General features: G+C 34.0%; 2 protein-coding genes across 4 annotated transcripts in view; both read right to left on the bottom strand.

Annotated features, from left to right (window-relative positions):
- The window catches only part of LOC117118541 (dexamethasone-induced Ras-related protein 1-like), a 24516-nt gene extending 14153 nt beyond the window's left edge, over positions 1-10363 (bottom strand). Inside the window, exon 1 of the mRNA XM_033263160.1 lies at positions 9819-10363. Coding sequence (XP_033119051.1) covers positions 9819-10104 — 286 coding nt within the window. The 5' untranslated portion in view covers positions 10105-10363. The remainder of the gene's footprint in view (positions 1-9818) is intronic.
- Positions 10364-17189: 6826 nt separating this feature from the next.
- The window catches only part of LOC117118516, a 52022-nt gene continuing 49390 nt past the window's right edge, over positions 17190-19821 (bottom strand). For all 3 annotated transcript variants that reach the window (XM_033263140.1, XM_033263138.1, XM_033263139.1), the window contains one exon: positions 17190-18287. In XM_033263140.1, the coding sequence (XP_033119031.1) occupies positions 18228-18287 (60 nt within the window). In that variant the 3' untranslated portion in view covers positions 17190-18227. The remainder of the gene's footprint in view (positions 18288-19821) is intronic.

The raw sequence follows: 19821 nt of genomic DNA, 5'->3' as shown, positions 1-19821 counted from the left end.
TATATATATAGTGGGCTCCTATAAGTGCTGGTAAAACTTTTGTTATTATAAATGTAATATATAAACGTAATATAAAACAACCGGGAATGGAACAGTGTCGAAGTGCTGAAGTTCCGAAATGTTAGAAGCTGGGTTAGAACATTCCTCCATGGTTAGACACATTGTAACACCCTAGCATATTGTCGTTCTCTTCCAACGTCACCACAGGCCGTATCCAGGGGACGGGTGCGTACGCACCAAGATCTCTCGAAATCGAAAAATATTACGCGGTGTTTACCGAAGTATTGGTTATCATTTTTACGTAATATATTACTCATAATGGCAGACGTTTGGCAGAATCATTTAATTATAAGATTAATTCTGAATACAGTATATAGCAGATGATTGACAGGTCAATGGCTCCAAATCAAGACTTATAGCTTAGACTCTGAACAGGATACAAGATTCCTAATAAATGGCTTTGTCTCTCAGAATAATCTAATTTAGTACTGTCTTTTCAATTGACAGCAAAATTATGTAGCTCGATTGGTCTTCCTAAGATCCTATAACATCCGCAACGCAACACCAACTCTAATTGTTAATTTTAATGTACATCGGCAGTAGAAAACATTTTGATTTTTTTTTCTTGATTCGAAGAAAGATGTTTTTTTAATATGCCCATTGAGATATGTTGCAGATTCTAAAAGATGAAATACAATTTAGGGATAAACAATGGTTTAGCACTCTCAGCCGATGCCTAAAGCGTTAATTATTGTTTAGGAGAGTGTTCTAGAGTTATTAACATAATTTCACCAAGGTGCTAGAAAATTTTCTGAGTAACTAGTCTCCTGCCTGAACATGTTATGAAAGTGTCCTCAGGACGACGGCAAATGCAATGTATTTTAACCTTTTAAGTACTGAGACTTCTTAGTAAGATTCTTAACTTCTGGATTCCATTGGGGTAGGCTCTATAACGTTCGCATGCATTAGGGTTATGCTTACCAAGAGAAATATTCTGAAAAAGTTCTTAATATGATTCGATATCTGCGGAAAGTGCTGGGTGCTCAGAGGTTTCCCGGGTACTTGCGGAAACATTCCGCAATTGATTCGGGTGGGAATCGAACCTACGGCGAGTGTTTTGTTTTTTTCCTCACAGGTGTTTGAAGGTGTGCTGGGCATTATTCGGTACGTGTAGCGCGTCGGGTGAGACAGGTATCATTTCGTATTACTTCTTCTGACGCAAAATGCCATCAGAATTATTTTATTATTCACTTATTGTTATTATGACTATCATATTTTTATGCAACTATTTCAGTTTATATATTATTACGCAATCAATTCAGCTAATTATTGGCCTACTTATATTTATATGTAACTTATAAACAACATGTCGTTTATAAGTTACATTTACTTTATTAGATGCATTACTGCACTTATATTTATATATTTTTTCCAATCCAGACTACCATCTACCTTATAATTTGTCTTATTCATATTTTACTTAATTTTCCTTTTTAAAGTATATAAATATATATATATATATATATATATATATATATATATGTACATTTTATACAGATATTTATTTGTTTATAATTTATTTTGTCATTATAATTTGTGATATCATCATCATCATCATTATCATTATCATTATTATTATTATTATTATTATTAGTATTATTGATTTTTTAAACTGGTGATCATGTCCTAAAGTCTGTTTTAAAAACTTACTTTTGACCTCCTACCGCACACTTTTTCTCTCTGATTTTGTTTAGTAAAATGTAATTTTAATTGTAATGTTTACTGTTAATTTATACTTTATATGTGTGTTGTAAAAACAATAACAAAACAAAAGTGCGCATATTAAACGCTGTTGTAGGTCAAACTTGAAAAATTTTCTGACCAATGTTTTAAAAAGTATCTGATAAAGTCGGTCAGTAGAAGGTGCGCAAATTTTTATCATTATTATTATTATTATTATTATTATTATTCTTATTAGTATTATTGTTTTTTTTAACTGGTGATCATGTCCTAAAGTCTGTTTTAAAAACTTACTTTTGACCTCCTACCGCACACTTTTCCTCTCTGATTTTGTTTAGTAAAATGTAATTTTAATTGTAATGTTTACTGTTAATTTATACTTTATATGTGTGTTGTAAAAACAATAACAAAACAAAAGTGCGCATATTAAACGCTGTTGTAGGTCAAACTTGAAAAATTTTCTGACCAATGTTTTAAAAAGTATCTGATAAAGTCGGTCAGTAGAAGGTGCGCAACCAATATGGATGTTTTCTGAGTATGGTCTGAAGAGGTCTGCAATGGAAGATGCACAAAATTACTATTCAGTCTTTAGAAGGTCCGAGTTTATTTCTGCCAATCGTCTACGCAACAACTACGGTACCTACACAAGAACTGCTAATTTCCACGCCCACATTTCTACAACTTTCACGCCCAATACTTATAATATACCTGTTCCTAATCAAACCAACTTTCATTCACCTGCAAATTACACACCACCTTTATTAGTACTATTCCTACAGCTCATACACTCAGACCTGAAGATTGCATATAGCATGAAACTGCAGCAGTCGAAATAATTTAAACACGCATAGTTGTTTACCTATAGTAATAATATTCATAATATTAATAGGCCTAATAAATATTAATTATATACTACGTAGGGAGGCCTATTTGTACAATTTAATTTATGTAATTAGCTCACTAGGAATGAGTTCATTAGAGACCCACTCTCAATAATTCATACTAGATGAATTGATCACGAAAATGCCATTACTAAGGCTTAGAAAAAGAACGAGACAACTTGGAATTTTCTAAGATTTTATTATAACTCACGACCCTCGGATTGAATGCCATGGAACCTGCCTTTCTCTTGCAATCACGTGATTATCTTTATAGATATGTACTGGCTATAGGGAAATTTAAGCGATTGATCTAGTTTTACCAAAAAAAATTAAAATAAACTGATATATGACGAATGAGCACGCGCATCGAAACACACTCCATTAACTGAATTCAGCAAGCCGCGGTAGTGATTGAATTACACTGACAAGCACACCATGCATGTTATTCGTCAACAGTATGTAAAACTATTAACATTAGGACTGCGAACGAAAGATGTGTAATATGTTTGTTTACCAAGACTGTCTCTGGTTAGAGCTCTGTTTGTAGTGTTGTGTTGAATATTTATGTATTGTTCAATTGAATAAACGTGTATATGAAATTCGATTCTCTAGTCACGGAGTGATATTAATGAAATCTGAAGTAACCACACTTATCGGAAATACATGGAGAAAGCGTGTTTTATGAGCGGCACGATATGTTCGCAATGTAAAACCCCGACATAGCTACTGCGAAATTACAGCATTATTATCTACAATATTTTACTAATAATATAATTACGATTATAACATTTGATTATTATTTTTAATATTATTACTATTATTATTATTATTATTATTATTATTATTATTATTATTATTAAAATATGATATTAAAATATTATTATCACATTTACGTGATTAATATTATTATATCATTAATATTATCAATAATATATTTTAGTATTATCATTACTGTTTATAGCACAGCTGTTGTCACTGTTAGTATTACTGCAATATCAGTGTCACTGTCACTATATGACTATTGCTATTGCCATTACTATTACTGTACCTTATTACCAATATCATTACTATTACTATCACTATTATTATTACAGTAGACTATCACTATGACTATCATTATCATTACCAATAATATCATCATTATTATTTAAATGTTATTGTTATCATTATGTCATTAAAATTCATATAAGATATAATTGAATGGAATAAGTTTTCAATGCTGAAACTAAATACTAGTCTGAAATATAATGCCACAACTAATTACTATTGTAATAAGTTTCTAAAATAATGTCATTTATTAACCCATAAAAACGGTAATGGTTAATTTGGAGAGATGTTGGTTGACATTTCAGATTAGTTTCGTTTGGGATCCACAACTAATGGCGGTTTCTGATTAAGTCTGCCAATAGATATTCAAATAACAACTAACAGATCTCCATCTCTAGGATTCAATCGGTAATTGATCAAAGAACGTTCCTCTTTTATGCTCATTTGAAATGTAGATTTGTGCTTGTTGGATCGATTTAAAAATGCTGGTAGACCGTAGATCGATTCTAAAATTTAAAGAAGTAGCATAATGGATTGATATAAATAAATAAATAGATAAATTAATTAATAAATAAATTAATTAATTAATAAGTGTAACAGAATCGATTGATAGATAGAAGTACGTAAGTAAATAAGTAAGTAGGTAAATAAATAAATGAATAAATGTATTAATATATGGGTGGGTGAAGGGTGGATGGATGGATGGATGGATGAATGAATGAATGAATGGATAATAGATAAGTAGATAATAATAATGGATATAACAATAACATTAGCAAAAACAATAGGAACATAATAAAAGTAGCACTAATAATAACAGTGATAATGATAACAATGGTAATGATAATAATAGTCTGTTGCTGCAATAACATTGACGTTAATGACAACAAAACGATAAAATAATGCCAATGATGATAATACGATATAATGAATTTATCAATAACTAGAGTGTGTGCTCGCCTTACTCGCTTACCTTTTAGTTTGTGAAAGTCGCAATTAGCTTAGATAAAAATCAAGATACGTTGCATGTTATCTTGACTGTGTTTGTTAAAGGACTATACCTGAAACCGAGTTTGTTTGGAAATCGACTGTTTGAAAGTTGCTATTTTGGCGTTTCATACAAAACAACATACTTTTCATATAAAACCGCAAAACAATTGATTGCGACACGGCTGGGGAATAATAATAAAAATGGTCGACTTATAGAGCGCATATTGTGTATACTTCTATGCGCTTAACATAAACATGAAAAACGTACCAAGAAAGTAATACTTAAATAAATTAATCCTATTCCTTAAACTAAGCACGGTTTGGCCGTTGGCTCCGAGGAGCTCGTCCGTCCTGTGTTTAGCTATTTGTTTTATTGATGTTAGGTTACTATTCACCCTTTCATCCAAAAGCCGCTAAGGCCGTAGATGGGGCTACCAGTTAGTCGCCGGCGATTCGAGTGGATGCATGTTAACGTCATACCCAGGACATGCAGAAGTACGTACGTAAACATTATTATGTGGACTGGAACAACTAATAATCTAGTGAAAAACGACGGTAAAAGTTATTATTTCTTCCACAATTAATCTGAAATATGGAATGGTATTGACCTTATGAGATGGAGACTTTGATGATCTATGTTATTAAGGTTTTTCAGACCAGTACCGGTAGGTTTCGAAGCCAAGATGGTTTTTGGGGACCATTTTTTTTTACAATGCTCACAGCCGTTTAAATAAGCGTAATTATATTAAATATAGCCTATACACTCTTTACAGTTTATGAAGCGGACAGTTACTGTTGAATAATGGCATGTGAAAAGAGAGGCAAATAGACCTACTGTTAATCAAGGGAAACACCAAAAATCGCAAGCACCTAAAAATCGAAAAAAAAAGACATCAAACATTAAAACCATCAAACGTAAACAAATACATCGAACATGAAAAAGTCAATAAAAGACATTAAAAATAAACAGAATCGGTGTGGAAGAAGGGTGAATGGGGAGCAATCATCTTAAAAAACAGTTATGATGGAACTCTGAAAAAAGGTTAGTTTTCATTATTAAGGATATTTGTGAAAAAAGGGGTGGGACTATTTTGGTATCTAGAGGCTTTAGAACTAGTTGAAATTTTCTGCGGTTTCTTAAACTCATACTATGTGTGTCGAAATATTACGATTAAACCAGTGGTCATAACGAATATCTTTGGAGCAATTTGTAGCAAACTTAACACACAATTAATACCTGCGAATACTCAATGCTTCTTATTCACATGGAATAAGAGCATCCTCATAGTTTGTAAAATCTTCTAAAATGATTTTACAAAGTACGTTTTTGAACTGATTCAATAGTTACAGTTTTTTTTTTTTTTTTTTTTTTTTTTTTTTCTAGATCTGTTTCCCATTTGAAGTTACTATAACTTACTGTATATAATCCTTCAAAATTAGAAATTCAACGTCATAATAGAAAGATTAAATGAGAAGTTTGAACTTCACTTCGTGATAGTGGTAAGAGATTAAATGCCAATCGTCATACCAATGCTTCATTGAAATGAATGCAAGTTCACCTTCAGGACTGTCGTTTCATATTAAGGTATACACATTAGGCCTATTATTTTTACTATACTCTGTAGCCATCTCAATTTCAAGACTGATCAACGAATGCGAAAATCTCAAATCACACAAATCTTGTAACCACGTATGAGATGAAATTGAATTTCTGATGGGTTTTTAGAATATAACTCTGAAAAGTATATTCGTTAAGCTAGAACGTAGATTTATTATGTGGTTCTATTTACGTAAAGCTTTGTAATATTATAGCTATTCATTCAAACATTTTGAAAACGAGTGTGGCTTATAGTTAAGCTCTGTCCACACTATCAAATTTTCTTTGACAAAAAAAGTGTTGTATGCCCATATATAGTCATCATGTACCCAAATATGGTCACAATGTGATGTCACCATGACCATATTTGGGCATGTCACATGTTTTGACAAAAAATGTTGCATGCCCATATATAGTCATGATGTGTACTGCTATGGACATAATGTGATGTCATCATGATCATATTTAGGCCCGTTTAGGCATGTCGCATATCTGGAGAAGGCTTGAGAAAGTAAAGCAGTTCGAAAGGACCAAATGAAACTAGAATAAATAAACAAATTTCAGTTGGATTATTGTTGTAAAAAAGTGTTTAAAACACTGATGACATACAATATAATTAAGCTTTATTATGCTATAATGCTAATCTGCCATTGCAAAAAGCAAAAACCTCCCTTATCCTTTTTCACTCCAAACTCCCACATTCATTCACTCACTCTCGCGTATGGTATATTTGTTAGTCCATTATTCTCAAGCTCGTTGAAATGAAACTTAAATACCTGGGTATGCGTGCAAACTACCGTATTTGCCTTATGAATCTTGGACAGCACTAAACACATGCAGAGACCTTGCACTATTTTAATGGAGTTTAATATAGGTAGGCCTACAATCTGTATTGTTTAAGCGACTATTTGCACTCGGTGGCATTATTAAGCCGGTTTTCCACTAGGCGAATTTATTCGCGTGAATCGACAGCGTCGTTCATGCGCATTCACATTTCTATAGGAGTTTTCGCTTCATCAACGAAATCGGTAAATCGAACTGTTTATACTTTTTTGCGAAGCGAGAAAAATGCGCAGCCAATCAGAGTTCAGGAAGCGAACAGACGGTTTTGATTCGCGCGAAAAAACACTTTTTTTTTTTTATTGAAGTAAATTTTTCAGACGCGTAAGGTCCAGATTAAGTTTCCAAGTTTCTGTTAGTTTTGTCAACTCACAAAGATCACAACTAACGATTTCGCGTACCAAAAAAATTATCCCGAACACTTACTGTTATAAACATTGAGGTTCCCTACCATAAGTCAGTCATTATAGAGATTTTGACTTTAGACAACGGTAAAACCTAGGACATAATGACGTCATGCAGAGTTATCTGCGCATGCGAAGACTGAGTTTCTGCCCTCCTCTCAAGCATGGAGGAAAACTCATTCCTCCATGCATGGATGCTCCATGTCTCATGTAAATTCTACTGTGTGAACGGAGGACGGTCACGGATGACTGAACCCGTCCTAGGGTCAAGCTGTAGTCGCTAATCGAAACTTTCATATCGATCAGTGCATATTACATTTTTCAAGAAAATACTCAATAACATAAACCCCTCTTAATTAAACATATATTAGTTGTGTTGAGCTAATAATGTTGAAGAATATACATAGGTCAATATGAATTGTTTACTTTCTATAATTACTTATCTCTGATTTAAGTTAGTTATTAGTTTTCTATCATGCAGATTCAGATTCAATTACAATTTAGAATTAGAAAAGCTTTTTCTCACTAGTCACAGACGCATGAATATAAATAGGCCGACAGTCCTAGCTATTCACCAGTGGTGGACTCAAGGGGTTTAATTCCTTTTTTTTTATTGAGAAGAAAAAGGGCATTTCAGGCTATCTATTAAAGGTGCCATAATCACAATGTGACCAACCATGGCGGGGCTGATATGGTATAGACACACATTTGGGAAAGTTCGTCTCTGGGCCCCCCTATATTTCGAAATCCTGAATCCGTCAGTGTTCTCTTTTCACTCTAAAATAGTGCCTACAATGATCGCTTAGGCCTACATTAATAAAATTCACTCTGAATAGAGTATAATCTCAAGCACAAACGTGAGCTGTAGACAGGCAGTTAAACTAATGAAGCAGATACCCCTATGAAACCAAACCTATTATAATCGATTACCCCTCTTAATTAAACATATATTAGTTGTGTTGAGCTAATAATGTTGAAGAATATACATAGGTCAATATGAATTGTTTACTTTCTATAATTACTTATCTCTGATTTAAGTTAGTTATTAGTTTTCTATCATGCAGATTCAGATTCAATTACAATTTAGAATTAGAAAAGCTTTTTCTCACTAGTCACAGACGCATGAATATAAATAGGCCGACAGTCCTAGCTATTCACCAGTGGTGGACTCAAGGGGTTTAATTCCTTTTTTTTTATTGAGAAGAAAAAGGGCATTTCAGGCTATCTATTAAAGGTGCCATAATCACAATGTGACCAACCATGGCGGGGCTGATATGGTATAGACACACATTTGGGAAAGTTCGTCTCTGGGCCCCCCTATATTTCGAAATCCTGAATCCGTCAGTGTTCTCTTTTCACTCTAAAATAGTGCCTACAATGATCGCTTAGGCCTACATTAATAAAATTCACTCTGAATAGAGTATAATCTCAAGCACAAACGTGAGCTGTAGACAGGCAGTTAAACTAATGAAGCAGATACCCCTATGAAACCAAACCTATTATAATCGATTTGATAATCGTAGGCCTGGATGACACGACCACCATGCATCTCCAGGTAGACGGGTCACGTGTAGGCTTCACAGTCTCTTCAAATGCTAATCGTTAGAACAATACAATGTATCATTTTTCTTGTTGGAGTAGAGTTTGAAAGAGCGCATGAAATTAGTTAATTGATTATTCCCGTTTAGTGCAAGGTACTGTAATGGACAGTTTCATCCGGAGATATCAATTAGTGTACGGCTGTGGCAACAGCTCAGATCAATAGTTGTAGTCTAATAACGTTAGTTGGCTATGCTTAACACGAAGATCAGTTCCTAAGGCGATCGTAATTCCAACGTGCAATTGTATTAATGAACACGTTTATTTGATATTGGTATTGTGAATGTTGTGATGATAATGATGATGACGATGATGACGATGACAACGACGACAATAACTACCATTAATCCATGACGAAAATGATGACGATGACGAACAAACGAAGACGACGATGATGATGCTGACTGAGGATGATGATGACGATTATTGATGTTGATATGGTCGTAAACCTACTTATGAAATCGATGTTTAAGGTGCGTATATTTCTTAACGTACGGTACAAATTGGTATAGAATTTGCCCCGTGAAACAAAAGCACATCTATGAAAAAACGATGTTCAGTACTATGATGTTCCAGTTATTACACCGCTCACTTACGATGTAAGCTTGATCAAAATATTGTATTTCAATTGCATTTACGTAGGCCTATATATTTGCCTAATATTCAATAGCCTTTAAATATACTTACGAAACTCACGCATTATTAGCATTGTCTTCTTACCTGTAAGGATAGACAACTTGCACATTGCGGGGAATGGGTTATTGCCAGATGTGTCTATGATGTCGAGTCGATACACCTGTCCTTTGATCTTATAGATTTTCCGATGAAAATCTTCAATAGTAGGTGTGTACTGATCGTCAAAATGTCCGGTCAGAAATCGACTGACTATTGCTGTTTTGCCGACTTTCGGCGATCCGAGAACAACGAGTCGGAAACAGTTGTCTGGTGGGACCTCGATATCGCTGTCCCGTGAGGGAGAGTCGTCTGGCGACGACGGTGAGCTCATCTTGCAACGCAGGCTGCTGAAAACACAATAAACAAATGCGTTGAGAGAACAATATCACAAGATTATAAATGCGTCTAACGCTTATCCGGAGATCAAATCATTCATGGCGAAAAATCAGCAGTTGATTTTAAGCAAATAATTTGCACAGTTGAACGGCGGCCGATGTTAAGAAGATAGTCTGCGCAATAGTTACTCAGATCTGTAGCTGCTTATCATCAAACCATTTTTATAGACGCACTGCCGGACGAATCAGCTTTAAAATCTGATCGAAGAACGCGATATATTGCATAGATCGCCTAGTATTGGCTGACTTACTTGTAGCGCGAAGCGAAATCAATTAGAATAAACTGTCAATCAACATAATTCCTGGCTAAAGCCACACCCACATCTTAAACTGCTCATTTGTATACAAATATTGTTATTATTTAACAAACGCATTAAAGTCAATAATTACAGAAAGCCAACCATTGTATGAATCATTAATTATTAATAGTGATATTAATAGGAATTCTACGGAATCATTGGAACTAACGAGGCATACGTAAAATCTTATGGGGATTGCAGATACGCCGTGAAGACAAATACGTAATATAACAATGCCGGATGAAGATTATGCATGGAAAGACAGTATTTTATGAGTATGACGTTGGCTGGTTAAATTCTATTTGTTTGTACTGCTTTCGGTTGTTGAACCATTTTTATCATTTACCATACGTATTATAAGGCGTGAATAGGCCTATTTAGCAAATAGGCCCAATTTATTAATCAATCAACAAAAACAGCCTAATATTACAGAATCTTATATGATTCATGTATACAGGCTCTGTCGATAGCTAAGTCATATAGGCCTATTTTTTAAAACCTATCATATGCCTAATTGAATCACAGTATGTTTCATGTAAAAACAAATATTATATATATTATTTCATAAATAGTTTGCATTATGTAAAAATACAACACAATTCGAGCTTGATTTTACTTATTGATTTTGTTATTTTTATAATCGACTGATGGTTACTTATCTTATTTATTGTTAATTGATTATGATGATGATGATGACGATGAATATTATCATCATCATCATCATTATTATCATTAAAATTATTATCATCACTTTCATCATCAAAATAGCACATTGCATGCAACTACATTTTTAAAGTATTAAACAATTGCAAAACAAATTAATAAATCATTCATCAATTCTCAAATGCGTCATCGAAGAAATATTGTTTCCAGTTTTACCAAGCAGACCTCGTATAAAAAAGAAAGAGTTCCATGCATTACATGCTACCTTGTAAAAATATAAACAAACAGTAACTAGTTTGAAACGCTTGACGATACAACGCAATTGTGTTAACCTAATATTTTAATACTAAAATGACCTCTCCTCAAAGTGGTTACGTGCATGGTACTCAACAAGAAGAATCTTAAACGAATATATTACAAGAAAGGCAAACGAACGTTCGGTGACCAAACGGGTTGTTTTGATGGCTATGAAACTAGCTGCTTAATTGATTTAACACACGTAAATTAGTTCTGTCATAACGGAATAAACATTGCAAATTGGCAAAATTGGTAAGTGGATGTAAATGAATGGTCTAGTCGGCAACCGTACACACTCGCTTTCATATGCCAGTGTTAAACAATGCATCAAGGATGTAAACCGTGGATTGATATATACATAGGATGATTAGATATAGAATGTTAGATTAACCGCCTTAACGAAACGAATTTCAAATATAATCGTCGTGCTCATCATCGCTAACATTATCGCCATTATCATACCATTTGCTTCATACGATAATCATATTCCTTCCCGTTCACATCATCATTTTCACGATCATTACTGTATTAGGCAAAATGAGGCCTGCCACCGCCATCAACATCATTTTTTCGCCATCTTCATCATACTAGGCCTATATCATGTCAAAAGACACCTACGTCAACAAACGTCTTTATAGAATTGGGTGCTTCTGTAACACTGGTATCATCTGTAAAACAGATTGGTAAAGGTCAAGGGAAATCTGATCTACTAACGGTATCCACTGGCCAACGGGAACAGGATGACCGAGTTACTAGCCTTTTTGCACTTGGGCAACTATATGCAGGTGGTATGCTGTCTCTTATACACATCTAGATGTGTATAAGAGACAGAAACTCACCTATTTATTAAGAAGAGCTAAAGCGCTTAGAGACTTGTAATTTGCGCTATATAAAAACGGATTATTATTATTATTATTATTATTATTATTATTATTATTGCATCATTAATGTTCTACGCGTTTCTATCTTTCCCAGCCTCTTCGTAATTTTCATCAAAATCATAACCACCAATTACAAAATCATCATAACCATTAAAACCTTCTAATAAGATTTAATGTCATCATTTTTTCCTCCCATCAACATTCTCGTCATGAGACCATACGCATAATTTCTATCTTCATCATCGTCATTATGCCTATAACCATTATCTTGTTTTGTGAATACATGGAAAGTTGCAAAACTATTAATAGGCCTAAACATTTACCTGTTTGCTAATTGTCTGTTTATAATAGGCGTATAAATTTGCATTGATTAAATGTAACTCTAAACTTAAAACTGAACTAAAATTAAAACCATTACACGAATCGGGAGGTACGGTGGCTGAAGCGCTAACGAACCCCAGCACCGCAAGAACAATTCTTAAAGGATTTTCAAAAAAAATTCCTCTAGTAGTCAGCAGCTCCTGAAGTGTTGTTTGGTGCTTCGGTACTCAGATGCTTCACAGATTATGCTAATGCTATCAAAAGCTATACCGCTGCCGCTTCGTGTTCTAGAATACCGCGTCAAAAGACACCTACGTCAAAAGTTATCAAAAAACAAATTCCCCACCAACCTTCACCCCTACCCCGAATCGAAACAGATCCCGTCTCCATAGTTCTCGGATTATTTCATTTTCCCGGACATTATGAAATATCAACGCACCACATGATGACTATATATTGGCCCATTCACCAGTCTATTTAATAACTATACATATATTATGCAAAGATGTAGGCAGGGACATTGGCTCAATATGTCGGGTTAACTTCTTCGGATTTTAAACCTCTTTCGCGGCCGTAAATCTGCCGATTGTCATCGGGAAGAAAATTATAGAATATTAATTGCCAACATGGGAACGACAACTGTCTCATTAATCTAATGTCCACCCAACCAGGCAAAAGAAAACATAGACTACGGAGTCAACAACATGAAATCACTAGGTATACATTTTGACTACAGTCGCCTTTCAAGAATTCCTCGACCTCTTCATGCACTTAAGCCTGGTGCCCGCTCTGTGCGCACTGAATTCGTCCGCAGTCTGTGTGGGTGATTGTCGGACTCATCATCTGTCCCCCTGACCGTCAGTGGCAGTCTGTTGAGCGGATCGCCGCTTGAAAAAGTTCTATCGGATCTCATGAAATCGTATCGACTGACACGCTGACCACAGCACAAAACACCGGGGGTATTATTAAACCATTTATTAAAACATTAGTTGAGAGCATTTGTAGGCAACGGTTCGTGTTTAGACTAGCTACGATGAAGCACAATATAATAATAATATCATTGTCAAATCTTATTGTCATAAACTAAATAGGTGCATTTGAAAGCTTTCTTCTGTCTTCCTCGGACAGCCAGAAACATAACAAAAATTAATAACATACAAAAATACATACCGGTAATCTAATTTTGGTGCCGTCACCATAGTTCCGTTCAGCTGAACGACTACAATTACGACAGCGGAAGAAAGCTACGGAAGAGCTAATCATAGAAGCTGTCGTGATGACAGCAAAAGAAAACAACGAAAGTTAATCATAGTATACGTTTTATGACTTTTTACTCGTTACGGAATTGATTACGTCCGGAATTTAAAGATGACATGACTTGACGGGTACATTCCATCATTTAATTCCGCAATTGAGGCTCAGCATTTTGTTTTATAAATCCTTCGTAAAAAAAACCAAGAAAAAATAGAGTAGTTGGTCAGCATGGCTTTAAATGTATTAAAGGGGATTTTAGCATTATGACTGCCCTATAGACTTTGATAGCAATCTATTCTTCATGAACACAAGTAAATGATTTCACTACCTCCAAATTAGTTCTAGAATTTATGACCTTCATATATACGAATGTCCTACTCGTCTTTGACAACATTATTGATAACTTTTTTTTTTAGATATCTTGTCTGTAGCCAGTGTTATTTTAAATATCTGAAGAAGAATTGCTGTTTGCCTTTGGAATAGAGGAGTGGGAAGTGTTAGAGGTTTGAAGACGAGGATCTGGATCCTTAATTAAGTTACAGATGAGATAAAACGAGTAACCACTTTTTAGTCTTTTCCTGTGACACAACATTAGAGAACTACAGCCAGCATATAACCTCAAAATACATGATTATCTAATATAGGCCTATTAAATGAGATAAATCCTAAAAGTTTATAATTGGGTCTGTTGGCTACTTCAGCAATATACGTATTTAAACCAAATTTCAGCCACACTACCAAATTGCTCATATAGTCTACGAAGAAGTATAATCAAGCAAAAAAGCGAGGAAGAAAATGTACGGTATTGATTTTTGAAGCAGGATTGTCTCTAAAAAATACAGTCATTGCACACCTGCATGACAAGAGTTTCGGAACCGAACCGTGACTAGAAAATATTGTAGAACAATAATGAATAAAGATGAAAATAACGGTATAGTTGAGAATGACATGGTATTGTTTGATTAGTGAGGGCTGTTTCATAGACCTACATAGCTTCCTTCATTTTAAGAAGTTGCGTTGTGGGGGTGGAGCATAATGAAAATCATTTTTATTGGCCCGTTGTTTCCATTGGCGGAAACTATTCAAGTGATGGAGTCGATGTTCGCCATGTATGCAAAAGGTCCCTGATTCGGGAACAGTTAATAATGAGTGTTTTCTTCATTCTCGTCAGAGTTCTGCTAAGTTATGTGCGTGTGTATTTCATATCATAGGCCTATGTAAGATTATATACATAGTTAGATCTACTTTATGGAACTTTGTTCACATAAATAATGTGGATGAATGGTTGTTCGGGATACTGATATTTACACTTTAGTTGACAAATCATTCTTGATTTATCAATGATGCAGGATGATAAGCATTTTCTTTATCAGTACATTGTAAATTTGCCTTAAAACTATTTTTCTGCAAAACTCTTTCATCCCAAGTGGAGTCGTTAGAGAAACAAAGTCACTGTTTATTGTCATTCCCAGATCAATAAATCCAGACTCAGGGGCTGGGAATTGAGATACACAAGCAGGAGACACTCATCAGTGTCCAATTCAGCATAGGCCTAGAGCTCGTTTGCTGAAAGTTGTCACGGCCATCAATGCACTTTAAACTTATCTTCAACGAGAGAGTAATCATTTATACAATAATGTATTATTCAACTCTCATTTTCACAATGGCAATCAGCATATAACATTAGTCTACAAATAACATACAGGCTACTTACAGAAAATGATCTACATAATATACAAGGTAACAATAACCGCGCACATGGGCATTTTCAATATGGTTGGGACTATTAAATATACAAGCAATAGATACTGATCTTCCGCAGATACAGTATACTTTCTTTCCTCTTTCTACCCAACAAGTTCTTCGAGGCCATTTTTAAGAAAATCCACAAAAGAGTTGGCATTGGGCCCGATATTGGCAAACAATTCTTCGGTAATTGACCTATAGGTCGAATTATAGATTTGTAGAGAATAGTACTCTTCTCTTCTGTAATGTAAGGGAAACAGCTGTATTTTAGTCATTTTAAATATTGACTGTAAACCAGTATTGTATTTACACAAATTAATGAATTTCAACTCCGATATTAAACAAACAATTCAGAATGTCGGTCACTGCACTTCACAGCTCGCAACAAATCAAAACAACATATGTTTGGAAAATCTATTATGTTCTTCGAAATCAGTATACTACTTTAGTTGGTGTAAAAGTTTCATTTTTTCAGTGAATTTTATTAAAATATAATTTGAACTGGAGTAATAATTATTGTAATGAATAAACAGCATAAAGAGTTGGACATGTTTGTAATTTTAGACCTATAAACAACTCAATATACAGAGCAAAGTATTAATGTCAAAACTATTTTCGTTTATGCATGGTAATTCATTTGTTGTATTTCTCCAAATGCCAAGTCGAAGTAGAAAATTATAATTAATTGATGAAAGAGGCATAGTCTTTAGTTTTTACTTACTTTTTTCATGATAATAATAAGTGTAAATTTGTATCACATCAGTATACTTCAAATATGATGTTAAGTGTACATGATATGTGGACAGTGACTTTCTTCACCCCTACGGGTCAATTTATGTCTGCGCTATGTGTCCGTAAACCAGTATCACCTACTCTTGTCGGTCGACCTCAGGGGCTGTCGAGACCAGTACACTGTAGTATTCTCTTGTCTTGTCTTACATGATGTACTGGTTTCTTCAAAGTGCACATGAGCCAAATGTGTGCACAGGGCCTACAGAGTCCTTATCTAAGAAGACTTGTCGTACGTAACACTGGGCAAGCCTGTCGCTCAAAACAGTGCTGATATTATAGCTGTAGATTGCAGCGCCACTGCGTTAACCATAATGTATCTTTGACTATAGGAAGTAACATTGGGAATAGATGAAAAGGCATGGAATGACAAACTCAGAATCTGCAGATTTACAGTAATTTTTTAATGATGTGTATGTATTTATACATACATGCTAGTATTATATACAAATACAAACTGTAATTAAAATAAAGGTATATCGATACAATAACCAGAGATGAATAGGTCTAAAAGCCAACTCAAACAGCGTCGTATGACCATGGTATGACGCAGCTCAACGCGATTTGTTGTTGTGTCGGGTCTGCGTGAGTTAAACGCAGACGCGATGGTTTGCGTCGGGGGAAGTCGCGTCTTGGAATATTAAACATGTTTAATATTTCTCACGACGGCTTAAGACTGTCCCCGGGCTGCGTCATACGAAGCTGTCTGAGTTGGCCTTAAGTATATAATATTAATACAACTATTGCACACACTCAAAAGAGACTAAGTGGAAATGTAATTAAATACTTCGTTCTTTATTCAAAATGAATGATTGTTAATCAGTAGACCACTTGAAAATTGATATATAAATATCTGGGTCATGGTTAGTTGGATAATGTATATGTGGGTTAAAGATACAGTATCTAAAAGAAGACGTCTGAAATCAATTAAAATTTTGAATAACTCATCCAAAGGGGCCAAACAAGTTATTAACTTCCAAAGAGAATCAGATTTTAAAAAATAAATATTCTTGAATTACAAACATTTTACTACAAAAATGAAGAGTTAGGGTCAAACCTCTTTAAACCATGTTTTCAAAAAAATCCTTAAATTATCAGCAAATTTCAGGTCCTATGTGAAATACTACAGGGAAGCAGAAGTTTCATTGTATGTAAAATTAGACATTGTAATTTTTATTTTTAAGTTTTTTTTATTATAGGTAAAACATTACTTTATACAAATTAATAAATATGGAATTAAATTTTCAAATTTTTTTAGCTAATGAAAGACAGTACATCTGTAAGTAGCATATAATATTAATAATAATACAGATACATTATACTATAATATTATATATACTTTTAGCAGCACATTACATAATACAATTCCACCTTTCTACATGTCCACACATCTACCCCTTCCATGCATCAAAAACAAAACAAAAATGCTATAATCTATTTTTTGTCCCTTTGCCTTTGTCCTTGCACCTCAGTGCTGTGTAATCAACTACCACCTCAAATATTTACTGAACCTGATGATCTTCAGTCATTTAAATATAACAATACCATACATTTCTTTGCCTACAGTACCATGTGGTTGACCTTTTATATACACTACCACCTGTAGAACATAGGATGTGTATACTGTCAATTAAAACTGTATCAATAAAACAAGATTCAGTCCAATACAAATAATGAAATATTTTACATGTTTTTTTACAGGTCATATTCATACAATATGATATTAAAATGTAATACCTAATATTACATTAACTCGTAGGTAAACCATGAAATGTTGAGAGTGGTGTTGGCATCGCTTTCCGGTTCACATCAAACAAACCACGTCGTTCTTCCAAAACCTTGAGCGATGTTACGCAATATTGTCCGACTCTACAGAAAAAAAAAGTAATGTCATGCCCAACATTAACTACACTTAGAACCAACAACTGCACTGTTTTATTACACAAATAGGAATGCACATACTAACACATGCACATGAACATTTTCCAGAGTAACTGATAAAATTATTATTGCAAACAATAAGCTGAAACCAGACTGATATAGAATAAGAACCACAGACTAATATGAATGTAGACAACATCATGTGTTCTGCTGAAGTGAGACAATGCTCTCTGATGTATGCGGAGAAGACATCGCTGTCAGGTAGCAATACTTCACGGATCAATTAAGTTAATGAAGAGCCAGAGGGATGCCCACATAAACACAGCTTACAATCAAAAGTGTGCAGACACGTTCACTGAAAATTTACCTGAGGTAGCATCTTAAAGCATGTTGTTTAAGCAGTAATTATGCTGTTGAAAACAAAACATCCTGAGCACTTTTCTCTATGATACCTTACCAAATGGCAAAAAAAAAATACTCCCAAATGATCTGATTTTTAAGATTGATCATCAAGGGAGAATAAAAAATAAATGTTAAAAACATACAAAAATACCTACATTAATAGATCACAAAAACATTTTTATTGGTTTGGCATTTACCATAAAGAAATAGAATACTTAAAAGAAGTATCAATATTATTATTAGTTCTTGCCAATAAAAAAACATAATAATTATCTTTAATCATTGTTTTTTATGACAGACATTTCTCATTTTACTATAATGTCAGGGAAATGTACCCTATTGTTGAATGGTTCAATCCATAAAAGCATGACCTATATAACAAACATGTGTACTGTATTACTAAAATCAAATGTAACCATACACCTGAAATTACCTGTCCACAAATATTTAAATTAAAAATATATTTTTACTATATTGTAATAAATGAAGTATTTTAATATTAAGGATATTAGCAACAAATTATAAAAGTACCAGAGATAGCTACAATAACAATGGTAACAACATCATCAGTGATATAATGACAATGAAAGTACCAACAAACAATAGCATTATTAAAATAACAATAATAAAAGCAACAATAACAAAAACTAATTAAAAAAAATTCAATAATACTAGTTGTACTGTAGTTGTAGTACTTAAAAAATTGTTTAAATAGTATAATAATACTACAGTAATAACAAAAATAATAATTGAATATATAATAACTTTTATTTGGAAAATTAGCATATTTTCAAGTTGATTTGTTTCTAAATCCTGCTACTGTTGTAACATCAATTGCAGTGTTGGTGCATGCCCAATATGCATGTTACATTTGACCACCTGTAGACTAAATCCAGGCTTTTATTAACTCCGCTCTCTGTAAGTGCCAGACGAGAAGACACTGTCTGCTGATTGTCGGTTGCAGTCCGAATGGATTGTCATTACAAACAATCTGTTGCGCATGCGTCGTGGCATTGCGTTCTCCATAGGATCACGTCAGCCAATGTCCATCGTGTGCAGTGAGTGTATACACATCTAGATGTGTATAAGAGACAGCTATTGCACACACTCAAAAGAGACT

Source organism: Anneissia japonica, unplaced genomic scaffold (genome assembly GCF_011630105.1).
Source record: "Anneissia japonica isolate Jap-2015-1 unplaced genomic scaffold, ASM1163010v1 scaffold287869_len1821871_cov162, whole genome shotgun sequence".
Lineage (NCBI taxonomy): Eukaryota > Metazoa > Echinodermata > Crinoidea > Comatulida > Comatulidae > Anneissia > Anneissia japonica.
This window is presented reverse-complemented; position numbering and strand designations above follow the sequence as displayed.